Source organism: Pteropus medius, unplaced genomic scaffold (assembly GCF_902729225.1).
Source record: "Pteropus medius unplaced genomic scaffold, Ma_sr-lr_union100, whole genome shotgun sequence".
NCBI classification, from domain to species: domain Eukaryota; kingdom Metazoa; phylum Chordata; class Mammalia; order Chiroptera; family Pteropodidae; genus Pteropus; species Pteropus medius.
This window is the reverse complement of record NW_024353909.1, coordinates 1,154,005-1,168,505: the sequence shown is the minus strand read 5'-3', so window position 1 is coordinate 1,168,505 and position 14,501 is coordinate 1,154,005. Positions and strand designations below refer to the sequence as shown.

At 35.5% G+C, this 14,501-nt stretch overlaps 1 protein-coding gene and 1 long non-coding RNA gene across 2 annotated transcripts in view; both read right to left on the bottom strand.

Annotated features, from left to right (window-relative positions):
* SNTB2 (syntrophin beta 2) overlaps nt 1-14,501 on the bottom strand; it is a 72,094-nt gene that overhangs the window by 35,829 nt on the left and 21,764 nt on the right. Inside the window, exon 2 of the mRNA XM_039851899.1 lies at nt 826-1,039. Coding sequence (XP_039707833.1) covers nt 826-1,039 — 214 coding nt within the window. The remainder of the gene's footprint in view (nt 1-825; nt 1,040-14,501) is intronic.
* Nucleotides 4,002-14,501, bottom strand: part of LOC120593921 (uncharacterized) — a 31,632-nt gene continuing 21,132 nt past the window's right edge. The window contains exon 3 of the long non-coding RNA XR_005650463.1: nt 4,002-13,494. This is a non-coding gene — a long non-coding RNA (uncharacterized LOC120593921). The remainder of the gene's footprint in view (nt 13,495-14,501) is intronic.

Here is a 14,501-nt window from a genome sequence, read left to right as displayed (position 1 = left end):
AAATCATTCAGCTTCTTGCTGTCTTCTATGATCCATCCTATTCTGATTAGACACCTGGCTGTGCATTCAGTTCAGAGGAGATCTTAAAAATGAAAGCTTGTTATAAAAAGTTTGTCATTAACTATGTCTTTGGACAAGTTTCTTTATCTCTTATTTTCCCCCTAATCTCTAACCTAACACTAGGTTTATCAGTATCACTTCATGGAGTTCATGAAGACAAAGTCATAGATCCCAAATGATTATAGAACTAAGAGGGACATCAGAAATAATCCAATCCAACTCTCTCATTTTACAAATGAAGAAACTTGGGTCAAGAGAAACTAACTCGCCAGGGTCACACTGCTAGCTGATGCAGCCAGATCTACGATGCAGATCTCTGATTCTTTACACTATCCACAGTGCAAGAAATTTCCATCTAAAGAGACATTTTAAAAAATTTCTTTAATACGATTTTTTTTCAACTATAAAGTTGAAAAATGTTCATAGTGAAAAAAAGTAATAACGACACTCCAGAAAGGTCTAAAATGAGGAGTAGAAGCCCCTTCTTTCCTTCTACCTTCTAATCCCATTTCACTCCCCAGGAGAATCCACCATTAAGTTTCCTATGTGTTTGTCCAAACTTTTTCTATATATGTACCGTACATATATGTATAAGGAATTTAAATATGAAACTCCGAAATTTATTCTCATCTCAGACTGATGTTTTCTTCTGTATAATTTAGTCGACAGTTGTATTATCACATAATAATATGCATAAGTAATATTGTGACATGTCTTTAAGTTTGCAAAGCTGTAAGTATGATGCTCTGCTTAAGAACAGCTCACCTGTTCTCCAGATCCGGCATGCTCAGGTTTCTAGCAGCAAAACACATTTTGAGAGGGATGACCTTCCTGTCCTTGGTACTGTTCTGGTGTTTCGGAGAACCAGAGTCCTCACTGCCACTAAAGCTTGGTGACTGGGGAGCTGCACCTTCCCATGGCAGATCTGATACTAATGATGGCTTCTTGATATACGGTGTTACTTCTCGGATGAACTTGACTGTGAACAAAAATCAAAGATTAGTATTTTTGCTTCCTATAAAATATGATAACTGAAATACACGCACATGAAATATTTGGCATGAAGTAAAAAAATATACTAAGTTAAAGAGCCAGCACACAGTATCTTAAGATTGCAGGGTCCTTTAAGGGCATGTAATCTAAATGAAATGCCATTACTCTATTCTAAAAACTAACTTCTAAGCCTTTGCACGTACTGTTCCTTCTGCTTAGGTCTCCTTTCTCCTTTTGTCTCCCTGGTTAAGGCTACTCAAGCGTCACCTCCTCAGCAGACTTTCCTGTCCACTCTCTCCAGAGTGTTACCATTATGTCTCTGTAAAAAACTCTTAGCGCCCTGGGTTATAATCCTTTGCTAAAACTTCTGTTCCCCCTGCAGGCTGTTGAGTTTCCCCGAGGGCAGAGGCTGTGATTTATTCAATCTTAATATCCACATCTAGAACAGTATCTGTTCAGTAAATGAGTGAAGGAACAAATGAATAATTAAATACTTGAACTGTTAAGGTAGTTGACCAGCCACAACTAAGCTAAGTATCTCTAGTTCAATTTGAATCAACTCAATCAATATTTTAGCCAACTACTAAGCGTTAAGAGAAAATGAGGCATGGGCCCTGCTCTCAAGGAATGACCAGTCTAGTAAGGGATACAGCTATGTAAATAGATCATTACAGTTTTAAAAACAAGAACAAAGAAGTACAAAAATAAAGTGTATTCAAGATAAGGTATTTCCATGAATGGTAGCCCAAAATTAAAATACAGCTTTCAGTATACGGGAAACTTTTTTCTTTTAAGTTCAATTTTAGGACTTATATCAGATACTTCCTTTCCCTCAGTCATGACCAGCAACTACTGTCATCTGAGGCATGGTATGCTTGTTTCCAGAACTAGATAAACTAAAGATTCTTAAAATCTTAAATAGCAATAAAAAGGAAAGAAATGGTTGAATGTAGATGAATCAGTCACCGTTACTTCTTCTAACATCACTATGTTACATCAGTATTCTACCTCCCTCTCAAATTCCAATGTGGCAGGTCATTAGAGTAGCATCTAATGGGAATTGAAAACTAGAAAGATATGATCATTATCAATGCTTATCAGTATCATAATAGCTAGCATTAACATTTTGTAGGATTAGAAGCTTTACAAGCCTATGAAATTTTGCTAATAGATTAGTAAATCTGAAAAATAATCAGATGTTTCTAAAAACACTAACAACAGTCTTCAAAACAATTTCTTTTTAAAATAGGTAAGACGCACATAAAACAAAATTCAAAAGGTATAAAAGATTTTATAATAAGCCTAGATTTCTAGCAGCCCAGTTCCCATCCCTGGTGGCAAACACCACATGGTCTTCCACAGATACACTAGGTATTCTAAGTGTATGTAAAACAGACACACACGCATGTGAATACATATATATGTATACACACATTTCACACTGTGGCAGTACATTATGCTTACTGTCCTGCATCTTATATCTTTTTACTTAATGATATTGATAATAGTCTTTTATAAGTTTAGCATCCTATAGTTCATTCTACAGCATGCTATGGTAAAAGAGAGGTCTTCGGAATCATACAGACCTGGTTTAAATACTGACTGTGCTTGCCATCTCAGAGCTATGTGACTTCACTTGCCTGTTCTGAGGTCCTCAAGTATAAAATGAGAGTTAAACGAGTAAAAATTCCAGGTACGCACTAAAAATTCAATAAATAGTAGGTGTCCTTCTTTTCCTTCTCTAAGTTAGAAAGTTTGAGAAGTTAAAATTTTTAAACAGCAATCAAAAGAAAAGGTGAAGTTATTTTCTTATAAGTTACTAAACAAAAGATCTGCTTAAATGAAGCATAATTCTAGAAAATATAATAATGCCATACCAGCATTTAGATATAGTATAGGTGTGTTCATATATATATGTATGTGCTTTCTGTGCATAGCTATAATACATGTACTTCTAAGTGGAGAGAATTAACGCTAGCTGCCTCAGGTCGCCAAGGAGATTTTTTCATCCTAGAAAAATGAGCGGCCGACTCAGGCATTTCAATACATGCTTTAGCTTTGTACTTTCAAGAGAGGATTAGATCACAAGAACTTTGGCAGACATTCCTACAGTTTCCAGTCACTGCCGATGGCAGAGACTTGCTTTTTGAACTATTTAAGGCAGTATAACAACTATCGGGCTAAATGGGTAAAATTAAAGACATTCTAAATGACTAATCTCGATTATTATAGTGGTTAGAAAAAGACCCTTTAGGATCTACTCAGAAGTTCATTCAAGCACAGCAGCATCACTGAACTGATTACTGCACACATATTTAAATAAAACAGACATACATACACAGTCAGTTGCACAGCTTTAAGAGACCAATAAGTTTCACATGAGCTGACAACAATGATGCCCACATCCCCATCTACCTGGCCATCCATAATGTCTGAGGAACAGTAAATAGATATTTGTTTCTAATTTACCTGAGATTTGGGAAAGGTGGGAAGTTAATGGTGTTTTGTTTTAGTCCTATACTTAGGCCTCCCTAGTTGCCACAGTGCTTTTAACTTGGATACTTGGATGGATAAGCAAAGCCCCAACACTCCCGCATGGCATTCAGGTCAACTCGGAACCTACAATATGTTTCAGAATTCATTTTTCCTGATAAAGATCATCCTCAAAATGTTTAAACACTGATGTTTCTAGTGTTTTAGGTGTTTAGGGCTGAAGTTAATTTTCTTTCTTCTATGCACTGATCACTCTTATTGAAAATGAGGGGGGCTTCCCCCCCACATTAAAAGCATCACTACAGTCCCTTCTCTTTAGAGTAACAAAAATATATACATGTACCATATACCCACCAGAAAGATGTCTGGAAGGATTTTCATCAAAATAGTATTTATATATAAGTGTAGGATTGCATTTCTTTCTTCATATAGTTCTATATCCCTGAAATTTTTATGAGTTCAGAACATTTATACCAATAGAAACTTATTTTTAAAATAAAAAAAACTTATTCTGAAACCTTGCTCAAACTTTACACATGGAATCACCTTATAGTGAAACCTTGTTGAGCCTTCAAAAACTATAATGCACTGGATGAGATCCAAGATCCAACTGATCCTTACTGAATTCCATACTCTAAAGAATAGGGTTACAGGAGGTCCATGCATTTTAATGAGGTACACTGCTATTCCAGTTTGGGGCATTAAGCAGCATCTGATTTTAAATTGAATGTCACTTAAAAGCTTATCCAAAAGATACTTCATAGCCTATGGCTGTTAACACAAGTATTCCAGTAAATCGATCACTCTCCCTTATAAATATTGACCTTTCATTTAATCATTATTTTCCTCTTTATTCGAAAGCTCTTCTTTTTCTTATCCCATCTGGTAACCTTTACTGAATTTAAGTGAAACTAAATGGGTCAGACAATGTAGGGAGAATGGTGTCATTATTTCCCCTGCTTTTGTAGGCAAGTTTCTTCTGGGTTATCCCTTAGGGAAAAAGAACTGGCATTTCATTTTGCTCACAAATTAGTTATGTTGACATCATTATTAAAGTATTCTCCCAAGAGGTTTCTCCTCAACCTGATCTCAAGCTCCTCCTCCAAATCTGATAAATGACTACCAAAAACATTTACTTTCAGTAAAAGCCTTTGACATTCTCAACTAGCAGGTATCTTTCAATTCAAGTCCCCTGCCACTTGGGGTTTGAATAGACCCTGAATGTGTTCAGAGTAACTCTGGTTTCACTCCACCTTTCCATTTTTAAGTAACACTGCATATTTACTAATTTAGTAAGCACCTGGTAAGTGCCAAGAACTGTTTTAGAGGCTAAGAATAATACGTCTGTGAACATGCAAAAAAAGATGAATATAATTACTAAGTAAATTATATTCTAGAGAAATAAAAACTTATAATTGCACAAAAGCCTGTACATAAATGTTTCAGCAGTTCTATTCATAAGTGCCCAAACTGGAAACAACCCAAATGTCCTTCAATGGGTGAATGGATAAATCGCAGTATAGCTACAGAATAGAATAATACTCAATAAAAAGGAATGAACTATTGATTGATATACTCAGCATCTTGGATAAATCTCAAAGACAATATGCTGAGTAAAAGAAGCCAGTGTCAAAAGGTTATGTACTGCATAATCCCATTACTGAAAAGACAAACTATACGACAAGCAGATCAGTGGTTGCCAGGGGTTATGGATGGAAGATGTGATTATTTTTTTGGAGCACAGAACTGTCCTGTATCCTGATTGTGGCAGTAGGACACAGTTATACGTGTGTTAAAATATACAGAACTGTATACCTAAACGGATGTGTGTGTGTGGGGGGGGTGTTGCTAATTTTATTGCATGATAATTTAAAAATAAAAAATAAATAAGTAAATTATAGAGTATGTTAGAAGATGTTAAGTGTTATGGAAAAGAAAAAACAGTAAGGGAAAATGCATCAAGAGTGCTGCAAGGGGGGGGTCAATTTGCAATTCTAAATAAGGTGATTAGAGTAAGCCTCATTAAGGACATTTTAATGAAGACTTAAAGCAGGTGAGAGAGTTAGTCTTGTGGATATCTGGGAGAAGCAGTCCAGACAGAGAAAACTGTGTTAAAGAAGTAAGGAAAGCCTATGTGACTAGCACAGGGTAATCGAGGGGTAAAGGGTGTAAAAGGCAGATTGTGTAGGGCCTTTTACGTCACTGTAAGGACTTTGGCTTTTATTCTGAAATGGGGAGCCATTGAGAGGAGGTTTTAAGCAGAGAAGTGACATGATCTAACTTGTATTTTAATCATTCTCACTACTATAATGAAAATGAAGTGAAAGAGGGCAAAGGCAGAAGCAGGAAAACCAACTGAGAGGTTATTAGAGGTGAGAGACCAGAGTGATAGGAGTGGAGGTGGTAAGAACTGGTCAGATTCTCTACTAAAGGAAGACCTGATCAGACTGGATAAGGGGGGTGAGAAAAAAGAGAGGAATTAAGGAAGATTTTGAGATTTTTGTCCTAAACAATTGGAAGGACAGTTGCCATCAACAGCAGTTTTAAGAGGAAAGATCAGTAAGTTAAGACATATATTAGACGATCAAATCTAACGGGCAGCTGGATATAAGAGTCTGCAGTTTGGGCGATGGGTCTGGGTTGGAGCTATAAATCTGGGAGTTATTGGCATGTGGTTGATATTTAAAGCCATTAGGCTGGATAAGATCACTGTATCAATCAGGGTCCCAGCAGGAAACAGATGGCACAGGGTTAATAAAGGGACAATTTATAAAGTTGTGAGCAAGTGTTCAGGAAACCATAAGGGAAAATAGAGTGTGATATTCAGTTTCCACACCTAGGCCTGAAGGGGCTAGAAGAGGAAGTGGTTACCAGACCCAGACAGTCTTATAGAGGACTGACTTGAGAGGAGCAGTGACTTTCAGTCATTTCTGCAGAACTGAAGTGCCCCTGCAGATTGGAAGCCAAGGGGATAAACGCTCCAACCTCTCTCTCCTCCCCTCCCCTCCAGCATCCTGTTGGAGTTCCACCTTGAACTCAATAATAGCCAAAGGGCAAGCAAGCTTATTGATGTAGTCTATGCAAATCAGCGTCCTGGGACAGAAAGCAGGTAGAGAAAGGAGAGTGGACCTGGAGGGCCAGATGGCACAATAACCAAGTACAGATGATGAAGAGGACATCCCACCATTAAAGTGTTGAGAGAAGAGAAAGAACAGCAAAAGGGACAAGAGACCCACGAGAGACAAGTACTCTATGGCAATACTGGCTTAACATAGTACCAGTTTATCCAAACTGAAAAAGCTTTGCCTTGATCTTACTAATCCTGACTTGGTTCCTTCCTTGCTTTATCACTCCTGGGGTGGGGGTGGGGGGTAGTTTATGTGAGCTATTGCTATTTCTATTTTCTCCTGTTACCCTTTAATTCTTCTGAATAAAACTGAATTCCAGAGTCGCTGATTTCTTAATGTTTTCACCCAATCCAAAGGCCTTTTCTCAGTCCTTATTCTTGACCATTCCAACAGCTGACAATGCATTCTATCAATTGTTTTTTATACCTCACTTTATGATCATTTATTTTCTAATTCCTCGTTTCTCCTCCTATCCCTTCTTCTCACCTTCTTTTCACTTTAACCCTGCAGTCCCTAGCAACTTTCAGTGCTAGATCTCTACAACCAGTATCTCTTGTTGGCCCTGATTCCTTCCACCTGAGTGTTGTTTTCACTCTTCAAATTCAACATATCCAAATGTAAATTAATCTTCATTATCTTTAAAATCCTCCTGTGTGCATTGTTTTAGTTATTATTAGCATTAGCATCTTTCTAGCCAACTAGCTCAATAATGTGTATTTTATTCAAAGTTCCCCCCAATGGTTGATTCTCAGGCCCAATCAAACTTTGGGTATCACTTTTTGAAACCTTTGCAGACCCTCCCTTTCCCTAGCCCCCACATCCAGTCACAGGCCAAACCGTCCCATTTCAGTTCTGAAAATTTTCTCTAACCTACCTACTCCTCCCAGTTCCCACTGCCAGCAGGGTTCTGGGTCACCCAAACCACTGTGACGGCCTTGTTGTTGTAATTGTGGTAAAATACACATAACATAAAACTTACTATTTTAACCACTTTTTTTTACATGTGCAGTTTAGTGGTATAAAGTACATTCACATTATTGCGCAACCATCACCACCATCCATCTTCAAAACTTTTTCAAATCTTCCCAAACTGAAACTCTGAATCCATTAAACAATAATCCCTCACTGTCTTCTCCCCTAGCCCCTGGCAATCGCCATCTTACCTCCTGTTGGCCTCACCCTTTTCCCTCAGATAATTAAACTGGAAAATACTGAAAAGATAAATGTAAAAATTCCTTACTCCACCAGATTTTCTTCCAGATTTCTTAGTCTTTTGCTTAACATAGTAAGACACACCCTCCCATGTTATACAAACTCTTCATAAGCATGATTTAAAAATTGCTAAAGAGCATTCCATTGTATTTACCATAATTTATTTAGGCAATCCCTAATTATTGGGCACTTACTTTAAATAATACTGTAATGAACATATTTTTCAGGAGAAAAATTACTGAGTCAAAGGAATATTTATGGCTCAGGATAAATATTGCAAATTACTCTCCCAAACAATTGTATTATTTGGCACTTCCACCAGCAGTGTATGAGCACATCCGTGTCAGTACACTTGCCAACATCAAGTAATCTTATTTAAAACAATCGTCGCTATTTTAATGGTTGAAAAATGGTATGTATGCCCACCCAACCTTGATCTCCTGCCTCAACAAACACAGGATGTTATTATTTTCTCTTCTTTAAAAGCAGGAAATCCTTGTCTCTTTATACTTTTTTAATTTTTATCTAAAGACATGTGAGGAATGATTTGTGAGGTCATAACAGTGAGGAGTTACAGGACGATCACCAACACCTCAGATCAAACACAAATTTGAGTTATAATTCTCTGGATTTGCTGTACCAGCATTTTCCAAAGTCATACTTAATTTCCCATTGTTGCCTTATCATTTAACTCTGAAGTTAGCTCCTTTCTTCTTGTTATTCATCAGGAGAGAAAAATAAATGTCCCCAGCAAAGAAACCAAGCATGTCCTTAGAAGGAGTCAGTACATGTGTTTATAAGATGTGATTTCAACATTTTCTGGTTAAAAAAAAAAATCTGTAGTTTATGATGGTCCTGGGATTTTCAATTCACTTCATTACCCATCGTTCCTTCTCCATTTCAATCCAAGGCCTGTCCAAATCAATAAAAGTAGGAGATACATCCTTCCGACGATCTCAAATTACTATCAGGATGACAAGAACTCAAGTTTCCTTTTAAACCTCTGACTCTAGAGGAACAGGTCCAAATAAACCAGAAATTAGGTAGCTCTGAAATTTGTTCCCAGCAATTAAAATTTTAGGATTTTTAAATTATGACCTTTTATAATAAATTTATGTAAATTGGCAAAAAAAAATATATTTTGGCCTCAAATTCTAACATAGATATCTATTTTATAAAAAAGTATTAGCTTTCATGCTTTTATATATATAAACACAGAACAAGCTAGTTTGAAATAATTTGAGTCTTGGGACTGTTTACTATATAATTTTTCCTTGGTTTTCTTCTTTAACTACTAATCTTATATGGTAAAACTAGTTGTGGGTCATTTATAAAGTAAATATTTTAGGAATGAATTTTAAAAGTGTTCTCTTTGGAATGCTTCCACAAACTGCAAAATAATCTGCAAGATTTTCAACATTTTATAAAAAAAAGTTTTAAACATCTTAGGTTTGCATTTTAAGTGTTTTTGTAAGAAAGACAGCTACCAGCAAATTTCCCTGTGGAAACTGCCATACATTAAGTATGTGTGTTTATAAGCCTTTATATAACAAATCCCAAAACTGGGAAATGCTGCATCTGAAAAATTACTTCAAATTACATATTTTTCTTTTCCTTTTGGCATTGAAATTTATATTTATTTTCTATGCCACGTCTGTTTTTATTAGCCCATTCCATTTTAGTACTTGTCTCTTGCCTAAAAAGAAGTATTACTTAATGTGAAATGAAACAATTGTTCCATCTGCTTACTTCCAAAGTTTGTTTTGCCCTCCTTTTCTACTTGACCAAAGTACGTTGAAGGGATTAAAACTGAAGACACCAAAAAAGTCAACAATAACTACAATACATCACTTCTACAGTGTTTATTTATCCAAGGTTCTTTTACTTTTTTCTTTTAGTAACTCTTTAGAACTGTGTTGCAGTTCATGAAGGGCTAGTTAAGGACCTGCATACATTCTCTTGCACATTCACAAGGTAAAATTCATACCATCTTTCTGTGACTCTGGCTCGACATTACACTTGTTTCTAACCTTTTAGAGCAAGTTGCACCCCACTTCACATGACATCACTATAACAATATGTATACTCATTTGTAGCACAAATGAATTTTATACATTGGTCAACATCTGGCAGGGATCACAGAAGATGTACTGTAAATATTGGTTAGATGAATTATGAAAAATTCTGTCACAAACAGATATATTTTTGTAGTCTTGATTTCCCTGTGAAATTGTGAGAAATATTTATAGCTTGAGTAATAAAATCCAGTTTAAAAACATTGCTAATAGTTCCAGAGTAAGGATTTTTGCAAATATTTGGGTAAAGGGTCCTTGTTCGATCCTGTTATGTGCCTTTTGACTATGCGGGACATGGTCACTCTCTCCATTTACTGAAAGTTATCAAATTCTATATATATATGATCTCTTCGGCTAAATTTGCTATCAAAACAAATCTATTAGAACAAAATTCTCCTTAATAAATTATTATCAACTTAACACATGGCTTGAAGGTGAACAGTTTGCTCTTGCAGTGACATACAAATTTAATCTTATTGTGAGAAGTCAATAATGGATTACAGCATTCTTCCTTAAGTAAAGAAAATGCTTGCCTCACAAACCCAATGTACAGGCTTTTATCTATCCCTAATAGAATTGATAAGGAACAATTTTTTATCCTTAAAAACCATAATGTTTCCCCCTTTTCAACAGCAAAGAACTCTCTATAAGCAAAGCATGTGGGATATTCAAACACTTGATGTGCAGACTTTGTCAAGTTGTTTACCTGAGAAGGATCCTTTTCCTTCTCATGCACCCCTCAAAAAAGACCACTCATAAAGTATAAATTATAAAAGATAACATGTGATAAATACTATAATGAAATGTTACACATAATTGGATACAACAGCCAACAAAATGAAATAATCGAAAAATACTTAAAAATACTAAACAGCAATTCTTTTACTAGATAAAAACAAAACAAAACTCCCAAAACTCTAGCAGTTTAAGCACAAGGAAATCCTTATCCGTACTTTTGTTGCTAAGTGGGTATGTCCTGGACTAGCTGGATACACCAGATAGTTTGTTTTGGATCAGCACTCCCAGTGATAAAATACAGACGGAAACACAATATTAACCATGCACAATAGCTGTGTTCCGGGGGTCAGCAAGCACTCCATCCTGAACACCCAGTCACAGAGTCACCACTGGGGAACAAGAATTCCATCCAAGTTTCCATATCTTTAAACACTTTGTAATTTTTTTTTTTTATTGTGCAAAAGAACTGCCCTTAGTAACTGCCAAGTTTTTGTTGTCATTAAGGATTTTCTGACCAAATTGGCAGAATTAACTGGGTTCAGGAAGAGGAGAAAAGACAAAGATGTGTTCATGTTCTTTCCCTCCTCATTCTTATATAACACATGACTAAGGAGTTCAGTGGTAGGAGACTGAGAATTGTCAGAGTTCATAGAAATCAACTATTGAACATTAAGCTATCGTGCAATATATTGCTCAACCCTCATAAAGTAACTATACTCGGTGAAAATGTTTTATTCATTTTTTAAATTAAAAGGTAATGAAAACAAAAGCTGATACAATTTGAGTATCAAAATAAATAATAGTGGTATGAGATTATAACCTATAAAACGAATATTCTTAAGTCTATACTGATGCAAATAAATAAACAAATGGGGAAAAGGAACAGTTTTTATAAATGACAATAAATGTCAAAGGAATGCGAGAAATAGAAAATAATCATTAAAACACTACAGTAATAATTGCTGTAGGCAAGATCCACTGATGAATGATAAAATTAGTGAAAAGTTTAAAGAGTAACAAGGTATTTGCAGTCTCAACAAATCTCCCCCAAGATATTTATTAGTTACAAAGGGAAAAACAGTAACGTTATGTGAAGAAATCCCGCAGTAATCAAGGTTTACATCACCAGTATTAAGACAAACCAATGTCATGCATCCTACTCTCCCATATACACTGAGGATATATCAGTTTGTTTTTTCCTGCTAAAAATACATAAGTTCAGTCTATTTATGATAAAACAGAAGACAAATCCAAATTGATAGGCATTCTACAAAATGATGCAAATGATTCGAAACTGATTATCACAATAAGGTCAGTTGATACATCTATCACCTCACATAATTACAGTTTTTTTGTCTGAAGTCAGAACACTTTAAGATCTACTTTCTTAACAACTTTTAGGTATACTATACAGTATCGCTAACTATAGTCACCATGTTAAATATTAGATCCCCAAAATTTATTCATCTTATAATTGGAAGTTTGTACTCTTTGAGCAGCATCTTCTCACTTCCTCAACCCACTTTTACTTTGTTCTTAATGAGCCTGAATAAATTTGAGGTGTTAGAATAATGGAAAAGAAAAACAAAGAATACTGCCATTATATAGGAATCTGCATTCAATTCCAAAATTCCATGACAAATATTCTTGTCAAATAATATTAAAGTAAAAATTACAGGGCAGCTTTGGATATGTGAAAGTTTGTCCTTGGAATTGACAGCCAATTTGTGTTAATATTAGCTTCGTATAATCAGTAAGAGTGCTTATCTTGAGATTATATTTATCTTCATGCATGCTAAATCCTTCTCTCTCTCCTGGAGATTATTCTAGGAAAGGAGAAAGATTCATCAGTATAGTAAGTACACATGAATTATATAGCTACACTTAAGATAGCCTAATAAATGACAATATTTAGAGAAGGTGAATAAAATAGCTATTAATTTCAAGTGTATTATGTTTGGCCCCCATCCAGAGTATCCTGAGTACAAATACTAATCAAAAAATAGATAATGTATAATAGAATTATAGAGCTAGAGGAGACCTTAGTGATAATTCAATCCGAACTGTTCATTTATAAAAATGCTAAACTGAAACCTTAAGAAAATGAGGCTCATAAATTAGAAAACAGAATTCTAAGTCATAGTCAGTCTGTGGCAAAGCCACGGCTAAAAACCCATGTCTTTTCCCGAACACATCTTCAATTTTCAAATTGTTTTTTTTAGATAGAGTTAAATCATAAAACACTATTTGTATAGTTTACTCGGCAGGCAGTACAAATGAGTCAGCACTCAAACTTGCTCACTGGGTCTTTTAGCTAAAAAATGAAGTAGTCAGGTTTTTTCTAAGATTAACGTGATAAACTCACCATGTATGAAAGCAAGTGAGCATTTCAATTCACCTTTCAAGAATGAGAAAAAAAGCAAAAAGGGCAAAACATGAATGATAACAATCTTGCAGGAAGGTATATTTTATTTCTATTACTTTACCATTAACATATTTCAAAAACTCAGGCCAGAGTCCTTTCACCCTGCAGTGATTCACTTTTTCTATATCAGACATAAGACTTTAAAAAGAAAATCAAGTATCACTATTGAACTCACTAGAGTTTGTCCTCTTTGACCAGCATCTTCCCAATTCCCACCCAGATAGCAAATGGTGCTTTCTGAGCCATGAGAAACACAGGAGCCTGGACAGTCACAGCCACTGTTTCCTTCCCTGCTGTCGTAGGCTTGGCGGCAATGGGTGGGGGAGAGAGTGGTTGGAAAAGCAGTACAGTAGCCCCAGCAAAGCTAAAACTAAACAAAGAGCATGAAATAAGGATACTGTTTTTTCCACGAAAGTTATTTTTAGATGAGATTGTGCTTCTATGTGCCCATCTCTTCAGAACTTATTTCCATACAAGTGGCTTAATTCCATTTCTTTGGATTTCAGTTTGATTATAATGTAAAATCATAAAACCTATCCTTTGGGGGGTATTGTGAAGATTGAATGAATTAAAGTATGGAAAAGGATTTTAGATATTATAAAAGCTATACGAATTTGAGAAATTACTATTCTTACCTAATGTAGAACTTGACAATCATTTTCACCAGTTCAGAAATTAACATGGTACATAGCAAAAAGCAGGTGCTCAATAAGTGTTTGTTAAGTGAATTAGTGTATGCAGTGATTAAAATCTCCTCCCAAGACCATTATCATATAACAAAATGGATTACATGTAGTGGGAATTCAGAAAAATGACCACTGTCCCTTTCTGAGTCTGACCAATAACATGCCAGAGAACTACTGTGAGGGTTAATGAGATAAGGCTCACAAAGCAGACAAGGTTCTGAGGAAACAGGCTCTTCTCAGCACCGTCATTCTCGAGTGTATAAGCCTACTACGTCGATAGCACAAAGGCTGAAATAAAGCTCAAAATTCAAGTGGTGATAACAGCCTTGTGCTAGCGAAGAAAACTGAATAATTCTTAAACTTGGATTATTTTGCTGAAAGTTTGGTGAATGAACAAAATGTTTTGATACTATAAATGCAAATCTTTAAAAATGCCTCGGTGCTCTAATTTTACAATTATGTTTTTATTTTCTAATGGTGGAAATCCTAGAAGAAAAGTGTGAAACAAATACTATCTCAGCAACAATGCAATGGAATGAGTAGAAAAGCATACACATATGAACCACAGTAGGCCCTTTAATAGGAAATGTCTCCCTTTTCTATGTGGGTTAAAAATAAGAACTAGAAATCTCCGAATACATATGTGTTGGGCTTTCCCGGCTCATACAAAATTAGAAGAGCCCAGTCACTC